At 38.7% G+C, this 19,586-nt stretch overlaps 1 protein-coding gene across 5 annotated transcripts in view; it reads left to right on the forward strand.

Annotated features, from left to right (window-relative positions):
• Window positions 1–19,586, forward strand: part of LOC123537788 (neuronal acetylcholine receptor subunit beta-3-like) — a 154,154-nt gene that overhangs the window by 100,605 nt on the left and 33,963 nt on the right. For all 5 annotated transcript variants that reach the window (XM_045321590.2, XM_045321589.2, XM_045321591.1 and 2 more), the window contains 2 exons: window positions 2,987–3,096; window positions 5,816–5,967. In XM_045321590.2, coding sequence (XP_045177525.2) covers window positions 2,987–3,096; window positions 5,816–5,967 — 262 coding nt within the window. The remainder of the gene's footprint in view (window positions 1–2,986; window positions 3,097–5,815; window positions 5,968–19,586) is intronic.

Genomic DNA, 19,586 nt, shown 5'->3' on the forward strand with positions numbered 1-19,586 from the left:
TAATGGTTTTTATGTTTATGGTACCAAATCCTTACCCATTAATTACTGATTATCACACATGCACAGTTAAACTTTATCAGTTTAGGAACAAATTTTCACCAACCCATCAACAATTTCTTTAAAATCCATCCCTTTCTTATTATGCCCCCCTTCGAAGAAGGAGAGGTATATTGTTTTGCAGATGTTGGTCGGTCTGTATGTAGACCAGTCCGTTTCCGGATGATAACTCAAGAACGCTTGGGCCTAGGATCATGAAAGTTAATAGTATGGTTGGTCTTAACCAGCAGATAAACCCTATTGATTTTGAGGTCAGTAGGTCAAAGGTCAAGGTCACAGTGACCCCGAACAGTTAAACGGTTTCCAGATGATAACTCAAAAATGATTGGCCTAGGATCATGAAAGTTAATAGGGAGGTTGATCATGACCAGCCATGACCCCTATTGATTTTAAGCCAGTAGGTCAAAGGTCTAGGTCACAAAGACCCAGAACAGTTAAACGGTTTCCGGATGATAACTCAAAAATGCTTAGGATCATGAAAGTTGATAGGGAGGTTGGTCATAACCAGCGGATGACCCCTATTGATTTTGAGATCATTAGGTTGAAGGTCAAGGTCACAGTGACCCGGAACGATTAAACATTTTCTGGACCATAACTTGAGAACGCTTGGACCTAGGACCACTTGATAGGGAGGTTGACTGTGACCAGTAAATGATCCCTATTGATTTTGAGGTCAGTAGGTCAAAGGTCAAGGTCACAGAGACCCAGAACAGTTAAATGGTTTCCGAATGATAACTCAAGAACTTTTGGGCCTAGGATCATAGTTGATAGGTTGGTTGGTCATGACAGCAGATTACCCCTACTGATTTTGAGGTCAGTAGGCCGAAGGTCACATTAACCCGGAACAGTTAAATTGTTTCCTGACGATAACTTGAGAGCGCTTGGGCGAATATCATTAAACTTAATTGGGAGGCTGATCATGACCAGCAGATGACCCTATTAATTTTGAGGTCAGTAGAACAAAGGTCAAGGTCACATTGACCCAGAACAATAGAGCTTTGGTGTACAGTGACCAAATAATTTCTGTTCCTTGTGCAATTACTAAATGGCATCAAATGGGGCATTTTGTGTTTTACGAGCTCATTTTTTATGCAAAGATTCTGAAAGCAGAAATCTGCGTCCAGTATGATTTATTAAAAATGTAGCAAAGATAGGGTTTTTAAAAAAAAAAGTCTGCAATTATTGCATTTTTAGCTCACCTGAGCACGAAGTGCTCAAAGGTGAGCTTTAGTGATCACCCTGTGTCCGGCGTCCGTCGTCGTCCGTCGTCCGTCCGTCCGTCCGTCCGTCGTCAACAATTTGACTGTTAACACTCTAGAGGTCACATTTTTGACCCAATCTTAATGAAACTTGGTCAGAATGTTACCCTCAATAAAATCTTGGACGAGTTCGATATTGGGTCATCTGGGATCAAAAACTAGGTCATCAGGTCAAATCAAAGGAAAAGCTTGTTAACACTCTAGAGGTCACATTTTTGACCCAATCTTAATGAAACTTGGTCAGAATGTTACCCTCAATAAAATCTTGGATGAGTTCGATATTAAGTCATCTGGGGTCAAAAACTAGGTCATCAGGTCAAATCAAAGGAAAAGCTTGTTAACACTCTAGAGGTCACAATTTTGGCCCAATCTTAATGAAACTTGGTCAGGATGTTACCCTCAATAAAATCTTGGACGAGTTCGATATTGGGTCATCTGGGGTCAAAAACTAGGTCACCAGGTCAAATCAAAGGAAAAGCTTGTTAACACTGTTGAAGCCGCATTTATGACTGTATCTTCATGAAACTTGGTCAGATTGTTAATATTGATGATCTTAAGGTCCAGTTTGAATCTGGGTCATGTAGGATAAAAAACTAGGTCACCAAGCCAAATCAAATGAAAAGCTAGTTGACACTAGAGGCCACATTTATGACCATACCTTAATGAAACTTGGTCAAATCTTGATGATCTATAGCTCAAGTTCAAATCTGGGTTAGGTGGGGTCAAAAACTAGGTCACTAGGTCATATCAAAGGAAAAGCTTGTTAACACTCTAGAGGCCACATTTATGACTATATCTTCATGAAACTTAGTCAGAATGTTAAACTTGATGATCTTTAGGGCAATTTTGAATCTGGGTCATGTCGGGTCAAAAACTAGGTCACCGGGTCAAATCAAAGGAAAAGCTAATTAACACTGTAGAGGCCACGTTTATGACCATATCTTAATGAAACTTGGTCAGAATGTTAATCTTGATAATCTTTAGGTCAAGTTTAAATCTGGGTCAGATGGAGTCAAAAACTAGGTCACTAGGTCATATCAAAGGAAAAGCTTGTTAACACTCTAGAGGCCACATTTTTGACTATATCTTCATGAAACTTAGTCAGAATGTTAAACTTGATGGTCTTTAGGTCAAGTTCGAATCTGGGTCATGTCGGGTCAAAAACTAGGTCACGGGGGTCAAATAAAAGGAATAGTTAGTTAACACTTTAGAGGCCACATTTATGACCATATCTTAATGAAACTTGGTCAGAATGTTAATCTTGATGATCTATAGGTCAAGTTTAAATCTGGGTCAGGTGTGTTAAAAAACTAGGTCACTAGGTCAAATCAAAGGAAAAGCTTGTTAAGACTCTAGAGGCCAGATTTATGACTGTATCTTCATGAAACTTAATCAGAATGTTAATCTTGATGATCTTTAGGTAAAGTTCGAATCTGGGTCATGTGGGGGCAAAAACTAGGTCACCGGGTCAAATCAAAGGAAAAGCTAGTTAACACTTTAGAGGCTACATTTATGACCATATCTTAATGAAACTTGGTCAGAATGTTGATCTTGATGATCTTTAGGTCAATAGGTCAGGTGAGCGATACAGGGCCTTCATGGCCCTCTTGTCATTTGTGTCTCTTTAAAATTGTGCTTGGTTGAAACACATTGATTTATCTTTATTTCAGAGTTGGACGGACGGTCGATTCTCATGGACACCTAGTAGTTATTCTGGTATCACTGAAATGTACCTTGATTATACGTACTGCTGGAATCCAAAAATTATCATAGATAATAGGTAAACTTAGTAGTTCTAGTACTTCAGGCAAAATTCTTTCTTCATGTAGCAAGATAGGTGAGGTCTTTATTTGCAGGTGTTTTTATTTGCTAATTAAAATACTGCACATACTGACATAGAAAAAAAACGGCCTTTTTATCCAGCTAGTCTTTTTCACTGGTTTGAAGATGTGATTGTAGTTCATTACAGTGTGTAAGGAAATTTGAAGTTTATTATGCCACCCTTCGAAGAAGGAGGGGTATATTGTTTTGCAGATGTCGGTCGGTTGGTCTGTATGTAGACCAATCTGTTTCCGGATGATAACTCAAGAACGCTTGGGCCTAGGATCATGAAGGTTGATAGGAAGGTTGGTCATGATCAGCAGATGACCCCTATTGATTTTGAGGTCAGTATGTCAAAGTTCAAGGTCACAGTGACCCGGAACAGTTTAATGGTTTTTGGATGATAACTCAAGATTGCTTGGGCCTAGGATCGTGAAAGTTGATAGGGAGGTTGGTCATGACCAGCAGATGACCCGTATTGATTTTGAGTTCAGCATGTCAAAGTTCAAGGTCACAGTGACCCGGAACAGTTAAACGGTTTCTGGATGATAACTCAAGATTGCTTGGGCCTAGGATCGTGAAAGTTGATAGGGAGGTTGGTCATGACCAGCAGATGACCCCTATTGATTTTGAGTTCAGCATGTCAAAGTTCAAGGTCACAGTGACCCGGAACAGTTAAACGGTTTCTGGGCGATAACTCAAGAACGCTTGGGTCTAGGATCAGGAAAATTGATAGGGAGATTGATCATGACCAGCAGATGACCCCTATTGATTTTGAGGTCATTTGGTCAAAGTTCAAGGTCAGATTGGCCAGGAACAGTTAAACAGTTTCTGTATGATAACTTGAGAATGCTTGGGCCAAGGGTCATGAAAGATGATAGAGAGGTTCATCATGACCAGCAGATGACCCCTATTGATTTTAAGGTCAATAGGTCAAAGGTCAAGGTTACAGCGTCCCGGAACATTTAAACCTCTTCCAGACAATAACTTGAGAAAGCTTGGGCCTAGGATCATGAAACTTGATAGGGAGGTTGGTCATAACCAGGGCTCTCGCGACTGGGCGACTTGAGCGAAATAGGCGCTCTAGAACTTCAAACTTCGCTTAAATCTAACCTCAAAGCGAAATGCAAGTCGCCCGATTTTCTTTGATTTCGGCACTCGCTAAGTACTGATTTCTGCACTCGCTAATTACTGCTACCCAGACTGTTGACAATTTGCACCGTGTCATAATGAGTATCGAATACACAAACACACGCCGGCAGCATAATTTAAGCTCCGCCTAACTCAGGTACTTGCGAGATTATGCCGAGAAGTGTGAAAGCGAATCAAATTATCCGATACACCAGAGTCTATTGTCTTAAGCCAGTCAGCGCCACGTTTACGTCTTTGACACTTCGCGTTAATTGTCAACATGTTCGAGTGCAAGAAAAAACAATGTTTTATTAAAGAAACTGCTGATTAACTATGTGATTAATTGGAATATGGTTCACAATTATTTGTTATCTATGATAAAAGAACGACATGTAATGTATTAACTACGTTAAATTGACTCCCATCGATGAATTTATTTGAATATGTATTTCTAGATTACTGTACACATTTTACTTTCAGTTTTATATTTCGAGTGAGATACTGACATTCTTCGGTGAATGACTCGGTGCAAAGAGCTATAAAAAATAAATACACTTCTACTTCTTTGCTCGGTGTTAATAATAAACACTTCATACATGTACAAGATATAACCAAAATTCGGCGTGTTACATTTATAGCATCGGCTTGAATTTTGAAAACGACTTTTTTCAGAATTTTGTAAGAAAACGATAACCACTGTATGGGAAATGATCTAACTAAGAAAATGAATGGTCACATCAATGTTTTTTATCAAGAAACAAGAAAATTACAGCCACCTTTCGAATCACTCAACATCATTGCGGTAGAAAGTCTTCCCACTTCTCCCTAAAGTCTCCCCACTTCTCCCTAAAACAGCTTGAGGGAGAAGTGACTTCTCCCAAAAATTTGGACCTAGCTAGACCCCTGATAACCTGTAGATGACCCCTATAGATTTTGAGGTCTGTAGGCTAAAAGTCAAGGTCACATTGACCCGGAACAGTTAAACCCTTTCCGGACGATACCTTGAGAACATTTGGGCCTAGGATCACTAAACTTAATAGGGAGGTTGATCATGACCAGCAGATGACCAATGTTGATTTTGAGGTCAATAGGTCAAAGGTCAGTGTCACATTGAACCAGAACAGTAGAACTTTTGTTTACAGTGAGCAAATAATTTCTGTTCCTTGTGCAATTACTGAATGCATCAAGGGGGGCATTTCGTGTTCGACGAGCTCTTGTTTCAATAAGTATCGCGATATCTCAGACATCCGATCTTATTATAGCTAAAATTTTTGATATTTGTGAATTATGTTGACATTGACAGATTAAAAGGTATTACAAAAAATGTTAAAAATTTTATTAGAATGTATGTACATTATCCATCTTCTTACAGAAACTATAAACTGATACAATACGATGTGTAAAATGTCTAACTTCATAAATTTGAGCTAGAATTACTCTGTAAACTTCTTAACAGTAAGAAATACATTTTGATTTTTTCCATGAATGATTATTCTTTAAGTTCTAAACACTGTTTATGAATATTCTATGCTAAATTATTGTTACAGTATTGACGATGCCAGTATTCTGGCTGATGGTGCCTTGTTGTTTCAAATAGACAGTTCAGGTGTGGTCACATGGTCTCCTTCTGAGGAATTCACTGTCCACTGCTCCATGGACGTTACATTCTACCCATATGATACACAGACGTGCTTCCTCAGTAAGTTATTTAACCTTTGTCTACTGGTTTTCGTTGGCCAGAATGACTACATCTTAGTTACTTGTCTTAGAGGCAAAGTCGCAGAAATAGGGTCAAGGCCTAAATACATATATCCATGTGTGAAAGTACTTGCCATAAGTATTTACCTTACACTCGCAAATATTTTCGTTCGTTTTTGTTATTAATCCCCCGCCACAAGTGGTGGGGGGTTATAAGAATGGTCTCAGTCTGTCCGTCCTTCCGTCTGTCCTTCCATCCGTCCTTCCGTCCGTCTCTCACTTTCGTGTCCGCTCCATATTTCCTAAACCCCTTGAAGGATTTTCATGAAACTTGGGTCAAATGATCACCTCATCAAGACGATGTGCAGAACCCATGAGCCATTCTTGTCAGCTCAAGGTCAAGGTCACAACCCAAGGTCAAAGGTTTGAGCCTTCGATTTTGTGTCCGCTCTGTATCTCCTAAATCCCTTGAAGGAATTTTATAAAACTTTGGTCAAATGATCACCTCATCAAGACGATGTGCAGAACCCATGAGTCAGCCATGCCGGCTCAAGGTCAAGGTCACAACTTAGGGTGAAAGGTTTGAGCCTTCTATTTTGTGTCCACTCTATATCTCCTAAACCACTAGAAGGATTTTCATGAAACTTGGGTCAAATGATGACCGCATCAAGGCGATATGCAGAACTCATGAGTCAGCCATGTCCGCTCAAGTTCAAGGTCACAACTCAAGGTCAAAGGTTTTAGCCTTCCATTTCGTGTCCACTCTCTATCTCCTAAACCCCTTGAAGGAATTTTATAAAACTTGGGTCAAATGATCACCTCATCAAAACTATGTGCAGAATTTATGAGTCAGCCATGCCGGCTCAAGTTCAAGGTCACAACTAAGGGTCAAAGGTTTTAGCCTTCCATTTTTTGTCCACTCTGTATCTCCTAAACCCCTTGAAGGATTTTCATCAAACTTGGGTCAAATGATCACCTCATCAAGAACTCATGAGTCAGCCATGTCAACTCAAGGTCAGGGTCACAACTCAAGGTCAAAGGTTTGAGGTCTGTATCTCCTAAACCCCTCGAAGGATTTTCATGAAACTTGGGTCAAATGATCACCTCATCAAGACGTTGCGCACAATTCATGAGTCAGCCATGTCAGTTCAAGGTCAAGGTCACAGCTAAAGGTCAAGGGTTTACCCTTTCACTATCCATAGCAGTGGCGGGGGATTTAGCTGTCTTTCAGACTGCCTTATTTTACGCTATATTTGTATCCTAAAATTATCTACATGAACTAAAAAAAAACCCTTTATGACCCGGTGGCATAGAAACCGACTTTCACGTAAGTTACCATTGGTGCGAATTCAGTCCAGACTTTTTTTCAGATTCTGTGTATTGTAATTTTATCGATATGCTTTTATTCTTATATGATTTTGGGAAACATATTTCACTTTTATTTCAATATTTATGTACGATTTTATTTTTATCGTGTACTGATGCCAGCTGCTTGAATTGTACATTGAATGAGTGATAATTTTCAAGTCTTGAAGATTTTAGTCGACGCAGTGTTGAATAGTAGTGTATTTAAGATGAATCATGATAAGTGTGACAACTTAGAACAAATAAAATAAACAAGAAATATTTTGAAAAAAGATATTCGGCATTTGTGGGAATTTAATGTTTTGATGTATAGATGGATTTACACATGACACAGATCTTTAGCAACGGAAGTAAAATTTCCGCGCCATGCATTTTGTTTTCTTTGGATGTTGTTTAAATTGCACCATTGTTGCACAATATCTGAATTCTGTTAGAGTTTAGTTTGCACTTATCTAACTCATAATCTGATTCATACGTAGAGGAGTCATCAGCATAGAGGTCTATATTGCCACTCTTTGAAGCAAAAGCGATAACATTGATATATGGTAAGAATAAAAGTGTGCCAAGAATAGAACCTTGAATAGAACTCCAGAGGTTACAAGCATACTTTCTCACTTTTATCACTTTGGTTCTGTTTGATAGATATGATTTGAAAAATTCAACACTTTCATCTGAAATTTTTTTTATAAAGTTTCAATTTATGCAATAAAGTGCTATGATCATCAAGATCAAAAGCTTTTCATAGAGCTGAAATACAGTTCCGCTTCTATTAGTCTAGTTAGTGCTGTATGACATTCCTTGAAGTCCTTAAGGTTTGAGAAATCTGATTCTACAAAAGTCGTTTTCATAATAATATTTGATATATTTGAGAAATGTTCATTTAGCATATTTAATTTATAGTCTGTCCCTCTATAACTCGACCAGTACTCATCAACTTAGCTGGTAGGTAATTACTATGCCGTCATCAGCAGTACTCATGTTGGAGATATTTCTAATATTTTTAGCTCACATGTCACAAAGTGACAAGGTGAGCTTTTGTGATCGCGCAGCGTCCGTCGTCCGTCCGTCCGTAAACTTTTGCTTGTGACCACTCTGGAGTTCACATTTTTCATGGGATCTTTATGAAAGTTGGTCTGAATGTTCATCTTGATGATATCTAGGTCAAGTTTGAAACTGGGTCACGTGCCATCCAAAACTAGGTCAGTAGGTCTAAAAATAGAAAAACCTTGTGACCTCTCTAGAGGCCATACTTTTTAATGGATCTTCATGAAAGTTAGTCAGAATGTTCACCTTGATCATATCTAAGTCAAGTTCGAAACTGGATTACGTGTCCTCAAAAACTAGGTCAGTAGGTCAAATAATATAAAAAAAACCTTGTGACCTCTCTAGAGGCCATATTTTTCATGGGATCTGTATGAAAGTTGGTCTGAATGTTCATCTTGATGATATCTAGGTAATTTCGAAACTGGGTCAACTGCGGTCAAAAACTAGGTCAGTAGGTCTAAAAATAAAAAAACCTTGTGACCTCTCTAGAGGCCATACTTTTGAATGGATCTTCATAAAAATTAGTCAGAACATTCACCTTGATGATATCTAGGTCAAGTTCGAAACTGGGTCATGTGCCTCCAAAAACTAGGTCAATAGGTCAAATAATAAAAAAACCTTGTGACCTCTCTAGATGCCATATTTTTCATGGGATCTGGATAAAAATTGGTCTGAATGTTCATCTTGATGATATCTAGGGCAACTTCGAAACTGGGTCAATTGCGGTCAAAAACTAGGTCAGTATGTCTAAAAATAGAAAAACCTTTTGACCTCTCTAGAGGCCATATTTTTCAATAGATCTTCATGAAAAATGGTCTGAATGTTCACCTTGATGATATCTAGATAAAGCTCGAAGCTGGGTCAAGTGCGGTCAAAAACTACGTCAGTATGTCTAAAAATAGAAAAACCTTGTGACCTCTCTAGAGGCCATATTTTTCATGAGATCTTCATGAAAATTGGTGTGAATGTCACCTTGATGATATTTAGGTCAAGTTCAAAACTGGGTCACGTGCCTTCAAAAACTAGGTCATTAGGTCAAATAATAGAAAAACCTTGTGACCTCTCTAGAGGCGATATTTTTCATGGGATCTGTATGAAAGTCTTGACGATATCTAGGTCAAGTTCGAAACTGGGTCAACAGCGGTCAAAAACTAGGTCAGTAGGTCTATGTCGTCCGTGTGTAAACTTTTGCTTGTGACCACTCTAGTTTAAAATTCAGCCTTGAAATTTGGATGACATGTACAGTTTTGCACACCAATCTTTAAACTGTTTTTCAGTGACCATAAATGTGACCTACTGATCTACTTTCTAATATTTTAGCATCAGTTTGCCATTTGAAACATGTGGTTCAATATACTCAGGTGAGCGATTCAGGGTCATTATGACCCTCTTGTTTTCTTTTACAGCCTGATTAAAAATATCTTTTACTTTTCTTAAACATTAATGAAACCTTGTTACGCAGAATTTTATACTATTCAAATTCTTTATTCTTATGCACATGGTCTTTTTGAAAAATCGCATGTTTTATTTCTTCATTAAACCATGCTGACTGAGTATCACGCTTAACTTTTTAGCTCACCTGTCACAAAGTGACAAGGTGAGCTTTTGTGATCGCGCAGCGTCCGTCGTCCGTGCGTAAACTTTTGCTTGTGACCACTCAAGAGGTCACATTTTTCATGGGGTCTTTATGAAAATTGGTCAGAATGTTCACCTTGATGATATCTAGGTCAAGTTCGAAACTGGGTCACGTGCCATCTAAAACTAGGTCAGTAGGTCAAATAATAGAAAAACCTTGTGACCACCCTAGAGGTCACATTTTTCATGGGGTCTTTATGAAAATTGGTCAGAATGTTCACCTTGATGATATCTCGGTCAAGTTCGAAACTGGGTCACGTGCCGTCAAAAACGAGGTCAGTAGGTCTAAAAATAGAAAGACCTTGTGACCTCTATAGAGGCCATATATTTCACAAGATCTACATGAAAGTTGGCCAGAATGTTCACCTTGATGATATCTAGGTAAACTTTGAAACTGGGTCACGTGCCATCAAAAACTAGGTCAGTAGGTTAAGTAATAGAAAAACCTTGTGACCACCCTAGAGGTCACATTTTTCATGGGGTCTTTATGAAAATTGGTCAGAATGTTCACCTTGATGATATCTAGGTCAAGTTTGAAACTGGGTCACGTGCGGTCAAAAACTAGGTCAGTAGGTCTAAAAATAGAAAAACCTTGTGACCTCTCTAGAGGCCATATATTTCACAAGATCTTCATGAAAATTGGTCAGAATATTCACCTTGATCAAATCTAGGTCAAGTTCGAAACTGGGTCACGTGCCATCAAAAACTAGGACAGTAGGTCAAATAATAAAAAAACCTTGTGACCTCTCTAAAGGCCATATTTTTCATGGGATCTGTATGAAAATTGGTCTGAATGTTTATCTTGATGATATATAGGTCAAATTTGAAACTGGGTCAACTGCGATTAAAAACTAGGTCAGTAGGTCTTAAAATAGAAAAACCTTGTGACCTCTCTAGAGGCCATACCCTTGAATGGATCTTCATGAAAATTGGTCAGAATGTTCACCTTGATGATAACTAGGTCAAGTTTGAAACTGGGTCACGTGCCTTCAAAATCTAGGTCAGTAGGTCAAATAATAAAAAACCTTGCGACCTCTCTGGAGGCCATACTTTTCATGGGATCTGTATGAAAGTTGGTCCGAGTGTTCATCTTGATGATATCTAGGTCAAGTTTGAAACTGGGTCAACTGCGGTCAAAAACTAGGTCAGTAGGTCTAAAATTAGAAAAATCTTTTGATCTCTCTAGAGGCCATATTTTTCAATGGATCTTCATGAAAATTGGTCTGAATGTTCACCTTGATGATATCTAGGTCAGTTTCGAAACTGGGTCACATGCTGTCAAAAACTAGGCCAGTAGGTATAAAAGTAGAAAAACCTTGTGACCTCTCTAGAGGCCATATTTTTCATGAGATCTTCATGAAAATTGGTGAGAATGTTCACCTTGATGATATCTAGGTCAAGTTCAAAACAGGGTCATGTACCTTCGAAAACTAGGTCACTATGTCAAATAATAGAAAATCCTTGTGACCTCTCTAGAGGCCATATTTTTCAATGGATCTTCATAAAAATTGGTCAGAATTTTTATCTTGATAATATCTAGGTCAAGTTCAAAACTGGGTCACATTAGCTCAAAAACTAGGTCACTATATCAAATAATAGAAAAAACGACGTCATACTCAAAACTGGGTCATGTGGGAACAGGTGAGCGATTCAGGACCATCATGGTCCTCTTGTTTTGTTAGCTCACCTGTCACATAGTGACAAGGTGAGCTTTTGTGATCGTCCGCCGTCAGTCCATCCGTCCGTCAACAATTTCTTTTCTGCACGATAGTGGTTTCATTTACGATTTTATTTTAACCAAACTTGCACACAACTTGTATCACCATAAGATCGCGGTTCCTTTCTTGAACTGGCCAGATCCCATTATGGGTTCCAGAGTTACGGCCCCTGAAAGGGCCACAATTAGCTATTTTGACCTTGTCTGCACAATAGCAGCTTTATTTATGATTTGATTTTTAACAAACTTGCACACAACTTGTATCACCATAAGATCTTGGTTCCTTTTATGAACTGGCCAGATTCCGTTATGGGTTCCAGAGTTATGGCCCCTGAAAGGGCGAGAATTAGCTAATTTGACCTTGTCTGCACAATAGCAGCTTTATTATGCCCCCCCTTCGAAGAAGGAGGGGTATATTGTTTTGCAGATGTTGGTCGGTAGGTTGGTCGGTCTGTTGGTCGGAATGTAGACCAATCCGTTTCCGGATGATAACTCAAGTATGCTTGGGCCTAGGATCATGAAAGTTGCTAGGGAGGTTGGTCATCACCAGCAGATGACCCCTATTGATTTTGAGGTCTGTATGTCAAAGGTCAAGGTCACAGTGACCCTGAATAGTAAAACGGTTTCCGGATGATAACTCAAGAACGCTTGGGCCTAGGATCATGAAAGTTGATAGGGAGGTTGGTAATGACCAGCAGATGACCCCTATTGATTTTGAGATCAGTATGTTAAAGGTCAAGGTCACAGTGACCCTGAACAGTAAAACGGTTTCCGGATGATAACTCAAGAACGCTTAGGCCTAGGGTCACGAAATTTAATAGGGAGGTTGGTCATGACCAGCAGATGACCCCTATTGATTTTGAGGTCAGTATGTCAAAGGTCAAGGTCTCAGTGACCAGGAACAGTAAAATGGTTTCCAGGCAATAACTCTAGAACGCTTGGGCCTAGTGTCAGGAAAATTGATAGTTAGGTTGGCCATGACCAACAGATGACCCCTATTGATTTTGAGGTCATTAGGTCAAAGGTCAAGGTCAGATTGGCCAGGGACAGTTAAAACGGTTTCTGATCTTCTTGTCCAAAACCATAGGGCCTAGGGCTTTGATATTTGGTATGTAGCAAAATCTAGTGGTCCTCTGCCAAGATTGTTCAGATTATTTTCCTCGGGTCAAATATGGCCCCACCCCAGGGGTCACATGGATTATATAGACTTATATAGGATAAAACTTTGAAAAACCTCTTGTCCAAAACCATAGGGCCTAGGGCTTTGATATTTTGTATATGACATCATCTAGTGGTCCTCTACTAAGATTGTTCAAATTATTCCCCTAGGGTCAAATATGGCTCCACCCTGGGGGTCACATGGTTTACATAGACTTATATAGGGAAAAACTTTGAAAATCTTCTTGTCCAAACCACAAAGCGTATGGCTTTTATATTTTGTAATGTAGCATCATTTAGTGGTTCTCTACCAAGTTTGTTCAAATTATCCCTCTAGGGTCAAATTTGGCCCCACCCCAGGGGTCATAATTATGGTTCATATAGACTTACATAGGGAAAAACTTAGAACCATCATGTCCATAACTTACATCATTCAAATTTGGACCACATGTATAGTTTTGAGTGGCAAGATGAACCTTGACATGAGTTGACCTTGATCTTGACCTAGTGACCTACTTTCACATTTCTGTAGCTACAGCCTTCAAATTTGGATCACATGCATAGGTTTGTGTACCGAAAAACACTTTGACCTTGTTATTGACCTAGTGACCTACTTTCACATTTTTGAAGGTACAGGCTTCAAATTTGGACCACACGCATAGTTTTTTGTTCCAAAATAAAATTTGACCTTGATTTTGACCTAGTGACCTACTTTCATATTTCTCAAGCTACAGCCTTCAAATTTGAACCACAAGCATAGTTTTGTGTACTGAAATGAACTTTGAACTTGAGATTGACCTAGTGACCTTCTTTCACATTTCTGAAGGTACAGGCTTCAAATTTGGACCACTTGCAAAGTTTTGTGTTCCGAAATAAAATTTGACCTTGATTTTGACCTAATGATCTACTTTCACATTTCTCAAGCTACAGCCTTCAAATTTGAACCACATGCATAGTTTTGTGTACCAAAATGAACTTTGATCTTGAGATTGACATAGTGACCTACTTTCACATTTCTCAAGCTTCAGGCTTTCAATTTGGACCGCTTGCATATTTTTGTGTTCTGAATTGAAATAATCTGTCTACCGAAATTAACTTTGACCTTGAAATTGATCTAGTGACCTGCTTTCACATTTCTCAAGCCCCAGCTTTCAAATTTGGACCACATACACATTGTTTTGTACCGAAATAAAGTTCGACATTGATTTTGACCTTGAGCTAGCCTTGAAATTTGAAACATTCAAAAATGGATCAGTGGATGGCGCCAAGATCACTCTGTAATCTCTTGTTACATTAATAGGTTAAAGGTCAAGGTCAGATTAAACCAGAATTGTAGAACTTTTGTTTACAGTGAGCATATAATTTCTGTTCCTTGTGCAATTACTGAATGCATCAAGGGGGGCATTTTGTGTTCGACGAGCTCTTGTTTATGATTTGATTTTAACCAAACTTGCACACAACTTGTATCACCATAAGATCTTGGTTCCTTTTTTTAACTGGCCAGACTTCATTATGGGTTTCAGAGTGATGGCCCCTGAAAGGGCTAGAATTAGCTATTTTGACCTTGTCTGCACAATAGCAGCTTCATTTATGATTTGAATTTAATCAATCTTGCACAAAAGTTGTGTCACCTTAAGATCTTGGTTCCTTTCTTGAACCGGCCAGATCCCATAATGGGTTCCAGAGTTATGGCCCCTGAAAGGGCCAGAATTAACTATTTTGACCTTGTCTGCACAATAGCAGCTTCATTTATGATTTGATTTTAACCAAACTTGCACACAACTTGTATCACCACAGGATCTTGGTCCCTTACTTGAACTGGCCAGATTCCGTTATGGGTTCCAGAGTTATTGCCCCTTAAAGGTCCAAATTTGCTATTTTGGCTTTTGCAGCCATATAGAGACTTCATTTATGGTTTGATTTGATACAAACTTCCAAAATATCTTCAACAACAATAAACCTTAGATTCCATGATGAATCTGTCAGATCCAATCTTAGGTTCCAGAGTTATTTTATATCTGATTACCTCCCCTGATTGTAATCAAAATGGATTTATATCAGTAAGTACTTATAGGACTTATTTGAAATTTCATTATTGTCATTAGTTGGACTGAGACAATCAGGGTAGATAACTATGGACTGATTTTATGTCAAATTACCTCCCTTTATGTCAAATTAAAATGGGTATATCTCCGTTACCAACGAAGATACTGATCTGAAATTTCATTTATGTCAACAGATGGACTTGGACAATCAGTGAAGATACATATTGACTGAATTTATGACAAATTACCTCCCTTTATTTTTTATCTAAATGAATACACCTTAGCAGCTTCTAATGAGATTGGTTTGAAACGTTATTAATGTCTTCCATGGTAAGAAATAGTCATATTAGATAACTTTTGATTGAACATTTATCGATATGAATACTTTACTAATATATTGTTGTATAGGCTTGTACTCTGTATCTTCTAAATGCATATACCAATGCATGATTACCTCCCCTGATTTTAATAAAAAGGATTTATCTTGGTAAATATTTATAGAACTCATTTGAAATTTCATTATTGTCTTTAGTTGGACTGAGGCAATCAGGGTAGGTAACTATGAACTGATTTTATTTCAGATTACCTCCCTTTGTTTCAAATTAAAATGGGTGTATCTCAGTAACCAATGAAGATACTGATTTGAAATGTCATTTGTGCCATCAGATGGACTTGGACAATCAGGGTAGATAACTTTTGACTGAATTGATGACAAGTTACTTTCCTTTATTTTATGTAAACGAATATATCACAACAGCATGAGATTGGTTTTAAATGTTATTTAAGTCTTCCAGGATAAGGAATAGTCATGCTAGTACAAAACTGCAGCATTTGAGCCTAGGACCCGCAAACTTGGTATGGAAATTGGCCCTGACTAGGTCAAAAGGGACTGTTACAAATAAATGTTTATCCTGATGATATTTAATGTGTATGCCTATGTGCTCTATGTCAAAACTTGATCATATCATTGTGAGCAATGGTACTCAGGTGAGCGATACAGGGCCATCATGGCCCTCTTGTTTTTAAAGGCGCATGTTTTGAAAGAACATCATTAATAATATTATTACAGCCGTTTTCCTTTCTGCGGACTCATCCATGCGTGTGTCCATAAACTTTTGCTTGGGACTACTCTAGAGGTCACATTTTTCATGGGATCTTTATGGAAGTTGGTCAGAATGTTCATCTTAATGATATCTAGGTCAAGTTTGAAACTGGGTCATGTGCGGTCAAAAAATAGTTCAGTAGGTCAAATAATAGAAAAATCTTGTGACCTCCCTGGACGCAATATTTTTCAATGGATCTTCATGAAAATTGGTCAGAATGTTTACCTTGATGATATCTAGGCCAGATTTGAAACTGGGTCACGTGCAGTCAAAAACTAGGTCAGTAGGTCTAAAAATAGAGAAACCTTGTGACCTCTCTAGAGGCCATACTTTTCAATGGATCTTCATGAAAATTGGTCATAATGTTCAACTAGATGATATCTAGGTCAAGTTTGAAACTGGGTAACATATGGTCAAAAACTAGGTCAGTAGGTCAAATAATAGAAAAACCTTGTGACCTCCCTAGAGGCCATATTTTTCAATGGATCTTCATGAAAATTGGTCATAATGTTCACCTTGATGATACATGTATCTAGGTCAAGTTCGAAACTGGGTCACATGCAGTCAAAAACTAGGTGACTAGGTCTAAAAATAAAAAAAAGCGTTTTGACCTCTCTAGAGTCCATACTTTTCAATGGATCTTCATGAAAATTGGTCAGAATGTTCACTTTGATGATACCTAGTTCAAGTTCGAAACTGGGTCAACTGCTCAAAAACTAGGTGAGTAGGTCAAATAATAGAAAAACCTTGTGACCTCCCTAGAGGCGATATTTTTCATGGGATCTGTATGAAAGTTGGTCTGAATATTCATCTTGATGATATCTAGGTCAAGTTCGCACTGGGTCAACTGCGGTCAAAAACTAGGTCAGTAGGTCTATGTTGTCCCTGTGTCTGTGTGTAAACTTTTGCTTGTGACCACTCTAGTTTAAGAAATTTGGATGACATGTACAGTTTTGCACACCAATCTTTAAACTGTCTTTCAGTGACCATAAATGTGACTTACTGATCTACTTTCTAATATTTTAGCGTCAGTTTGCCATTTGAAACATGTGGTTCAATATACTCAGGTGAGCGATTCAGGGTCATGATGACCCTCTTGTTTGAGAAGTTTCTTCATCCATTTTTGATAGCAGCTCATTTTCTATTCTCGTTGAGTTTTTCATTTTCGTGATTTTTGTCTCATTTTGACCTTTGTTATGCATTGACCTAAGCGTGTCATAAATCTACTGAAGACATTCTGGAGGGTTGTAGTGACAGTTCGTACTTCATCCTGTAGCTGAATTATATTCCTAGAGAGCTCAGTAATTTTATTGCTGGTAGAATTAGTATTAAGAGATGACTGTTTTTTCACACTCGTTAATTAAGTGATCTTGTAAAGGCGAAAGTTGCATGTTTGTGAAATCTATGTGCTGATTTAGTGTCTGGCGCAGATCTTTCACAGTCAGACTCAGGTTTAATACAAGTTTATAGATCTCTGCTGTTGAAATTGCGCTTTTTTGGATGCCAGTGTTTGTAATGCTGTGCTATGCTTCCTGTGGTTGGGAGCTTTCACATGTATTCTCACATTGCATACTGGCATCTGACATCATACTACTTGTGTTTAAACTGTTACTACATGTATTGTTTTTGTCTTCAGTATTCTGTTCGCCATTTTCAAAACAAGATAAATTTGGTCCTCTTTCTGCTGCTACTTCTTAACTCTAATGGCGGGGGAGCGGTGCGAAAACCCGATGTTTGAAGAGCGTTATTTATCGTGTTTTTGCTCCGCGCTCCCGCTTAAACGCGAAATAGCAGAAATCAGCCACCATAAATGCGCGTTGTAACTGATAATAAGGGATTCATGTTGAACAGGTGATAAAATTTTTTTCAGCAATATTGATCTTCCATCTCAACTAACTTAGGTTTAAGAAAAATGAAAAATTAATATTTCCATCAATACAAAAAGCTTACGCTTGTAAAGACATTTTTAGCTCAACTTTGCGAAGTATGGAGAGCTATCTTTCTCAACCTGGCATCGGCATCCTTCCGCGTCCGCACTTTGGTTAAAGTTTTGATGCACTTTCACTTCATCTCTGTAATTACTTGATGGATTTGTTTCAAACTTAAAATATTTATTCCTCACCCACATCGTATGGCACAAGGGCCATAACTCTCACACCAATATTTCATGAATTATCCCCCCTTTTCACTTAGAATTTTAGGTTAAAGTTTTGATGCACTTTCACTCTATCTCAGTTATTACTAAATGGATTTGATTAATCCCCCACCATGGCGAGGGATTATAGGAATGGTCTGCGTCCGTCCGTCCTTCCGTCCATCCATCCTTCCGTCCATAACAAAATCGTGTCCGCTCCATATTTCCTAAACCCCTTGAAGGATTTTCATGGAACTTGGGTCAAATGATCACCTCATCAAGACAATGTGCAGAATCCATGAGTCAGCCTTGTCGGTTCAAGGTCAAGGTCACAACTCAAGGTCAAAGGTTTGAGCCTGCCATTTTGTGTCCGCTCTATATCTCATAGACCCCTTGAAGGAATTTTATAAAACATGGGTCATATGATCACCTCATCAAGACGATGTGCAGAAACCATGAGTCAGCCATGCCGGCTCAAGGTCACAACTAAGGGTCAAAGGTTTTGAGCCTTCCATTTTGTGTCCGCTCTATTTCTTTTAAACTCCTTGAAGGATTTTCATGAAACTTGGGTCAAATGATCACCTAATCAAGACGAGTGCAGAACCCATGGGTCAGCCTTGTCGGCTCAAGGTCAAGGTCACAACTCAAGGTCAAAGGTTTGAGCCTTCCATTTTGTGTCCGCTCTATATCTCCTAAACCCCTTGAAGGAATTTTATCAGACTTTGGTCAAATGATCACCTCATCAAGATGATGTGCAGAACCCATGAGTCAGTCATGCCAGCTCAAGGTCAAGGTCACAACTTAGGGTCAAAGGTTTGAGCCTTCCATTTTGTGTCCGCTCTATATCTCCTAAACTCCTTGAAGAATTTTCATCAAACTTGGGTCAAACGATCACCTCATCAAGGCGATGTGCAGAACTTATGAGTCAGCCATGTCAGCTCAAGGTCAAGGTCACAACTGAAGGTCAAAGATTTGAGCCTTCCATTTCGTGTCTACTCTATATCTCCTAAACCCCTTGAAGGAATTTTATAAAACTTGGGTAAAATGATTACCTCATCAAAACGATGTGCAGAAATTATGAGTCAGCCATGCCAGCTAAAGTTCAAGGTCACAACTAAGGGTCGAAGGTTTGAGCCTTCCATTTTGTGTCCAATCTGTATCTCCTAAACCCCTTGAAGGATATTCATCAAACTTGGGTCAAATGATCACCTCATCAAGAACTCATGAGTCAGCCATGTCAACTCAAGGTCAAGGTCACAACTGAAGGTCAAAGGTTTCAGCTCTGTATCTCCTAAACCCCTTGAAGGATTTTCATGAAACTTGGGTCAAATGATCACCTCATCAAGACGTTGTGCAGAATTCATGTGTCAGCCATGTCAGTTCAAGGTCAAGGTCACAGCTAAAATCAAAGGTTTACCC

The sequence above is a fragment of the Mercenaria mercenaria genome, chromosome 18 (assembly GCF_021730395.1).
Source record: "Mercenaria mercenaria strain notata chromosome 18, MADL_Memer_1, whole genome shotgun sequence".
Lineage (NCBI taxonomy): Eukaryota > Metazoa > Mollusca > Bivalvia > Venerida > Veneridae > Mercenaria > Mercenaria mercenaria.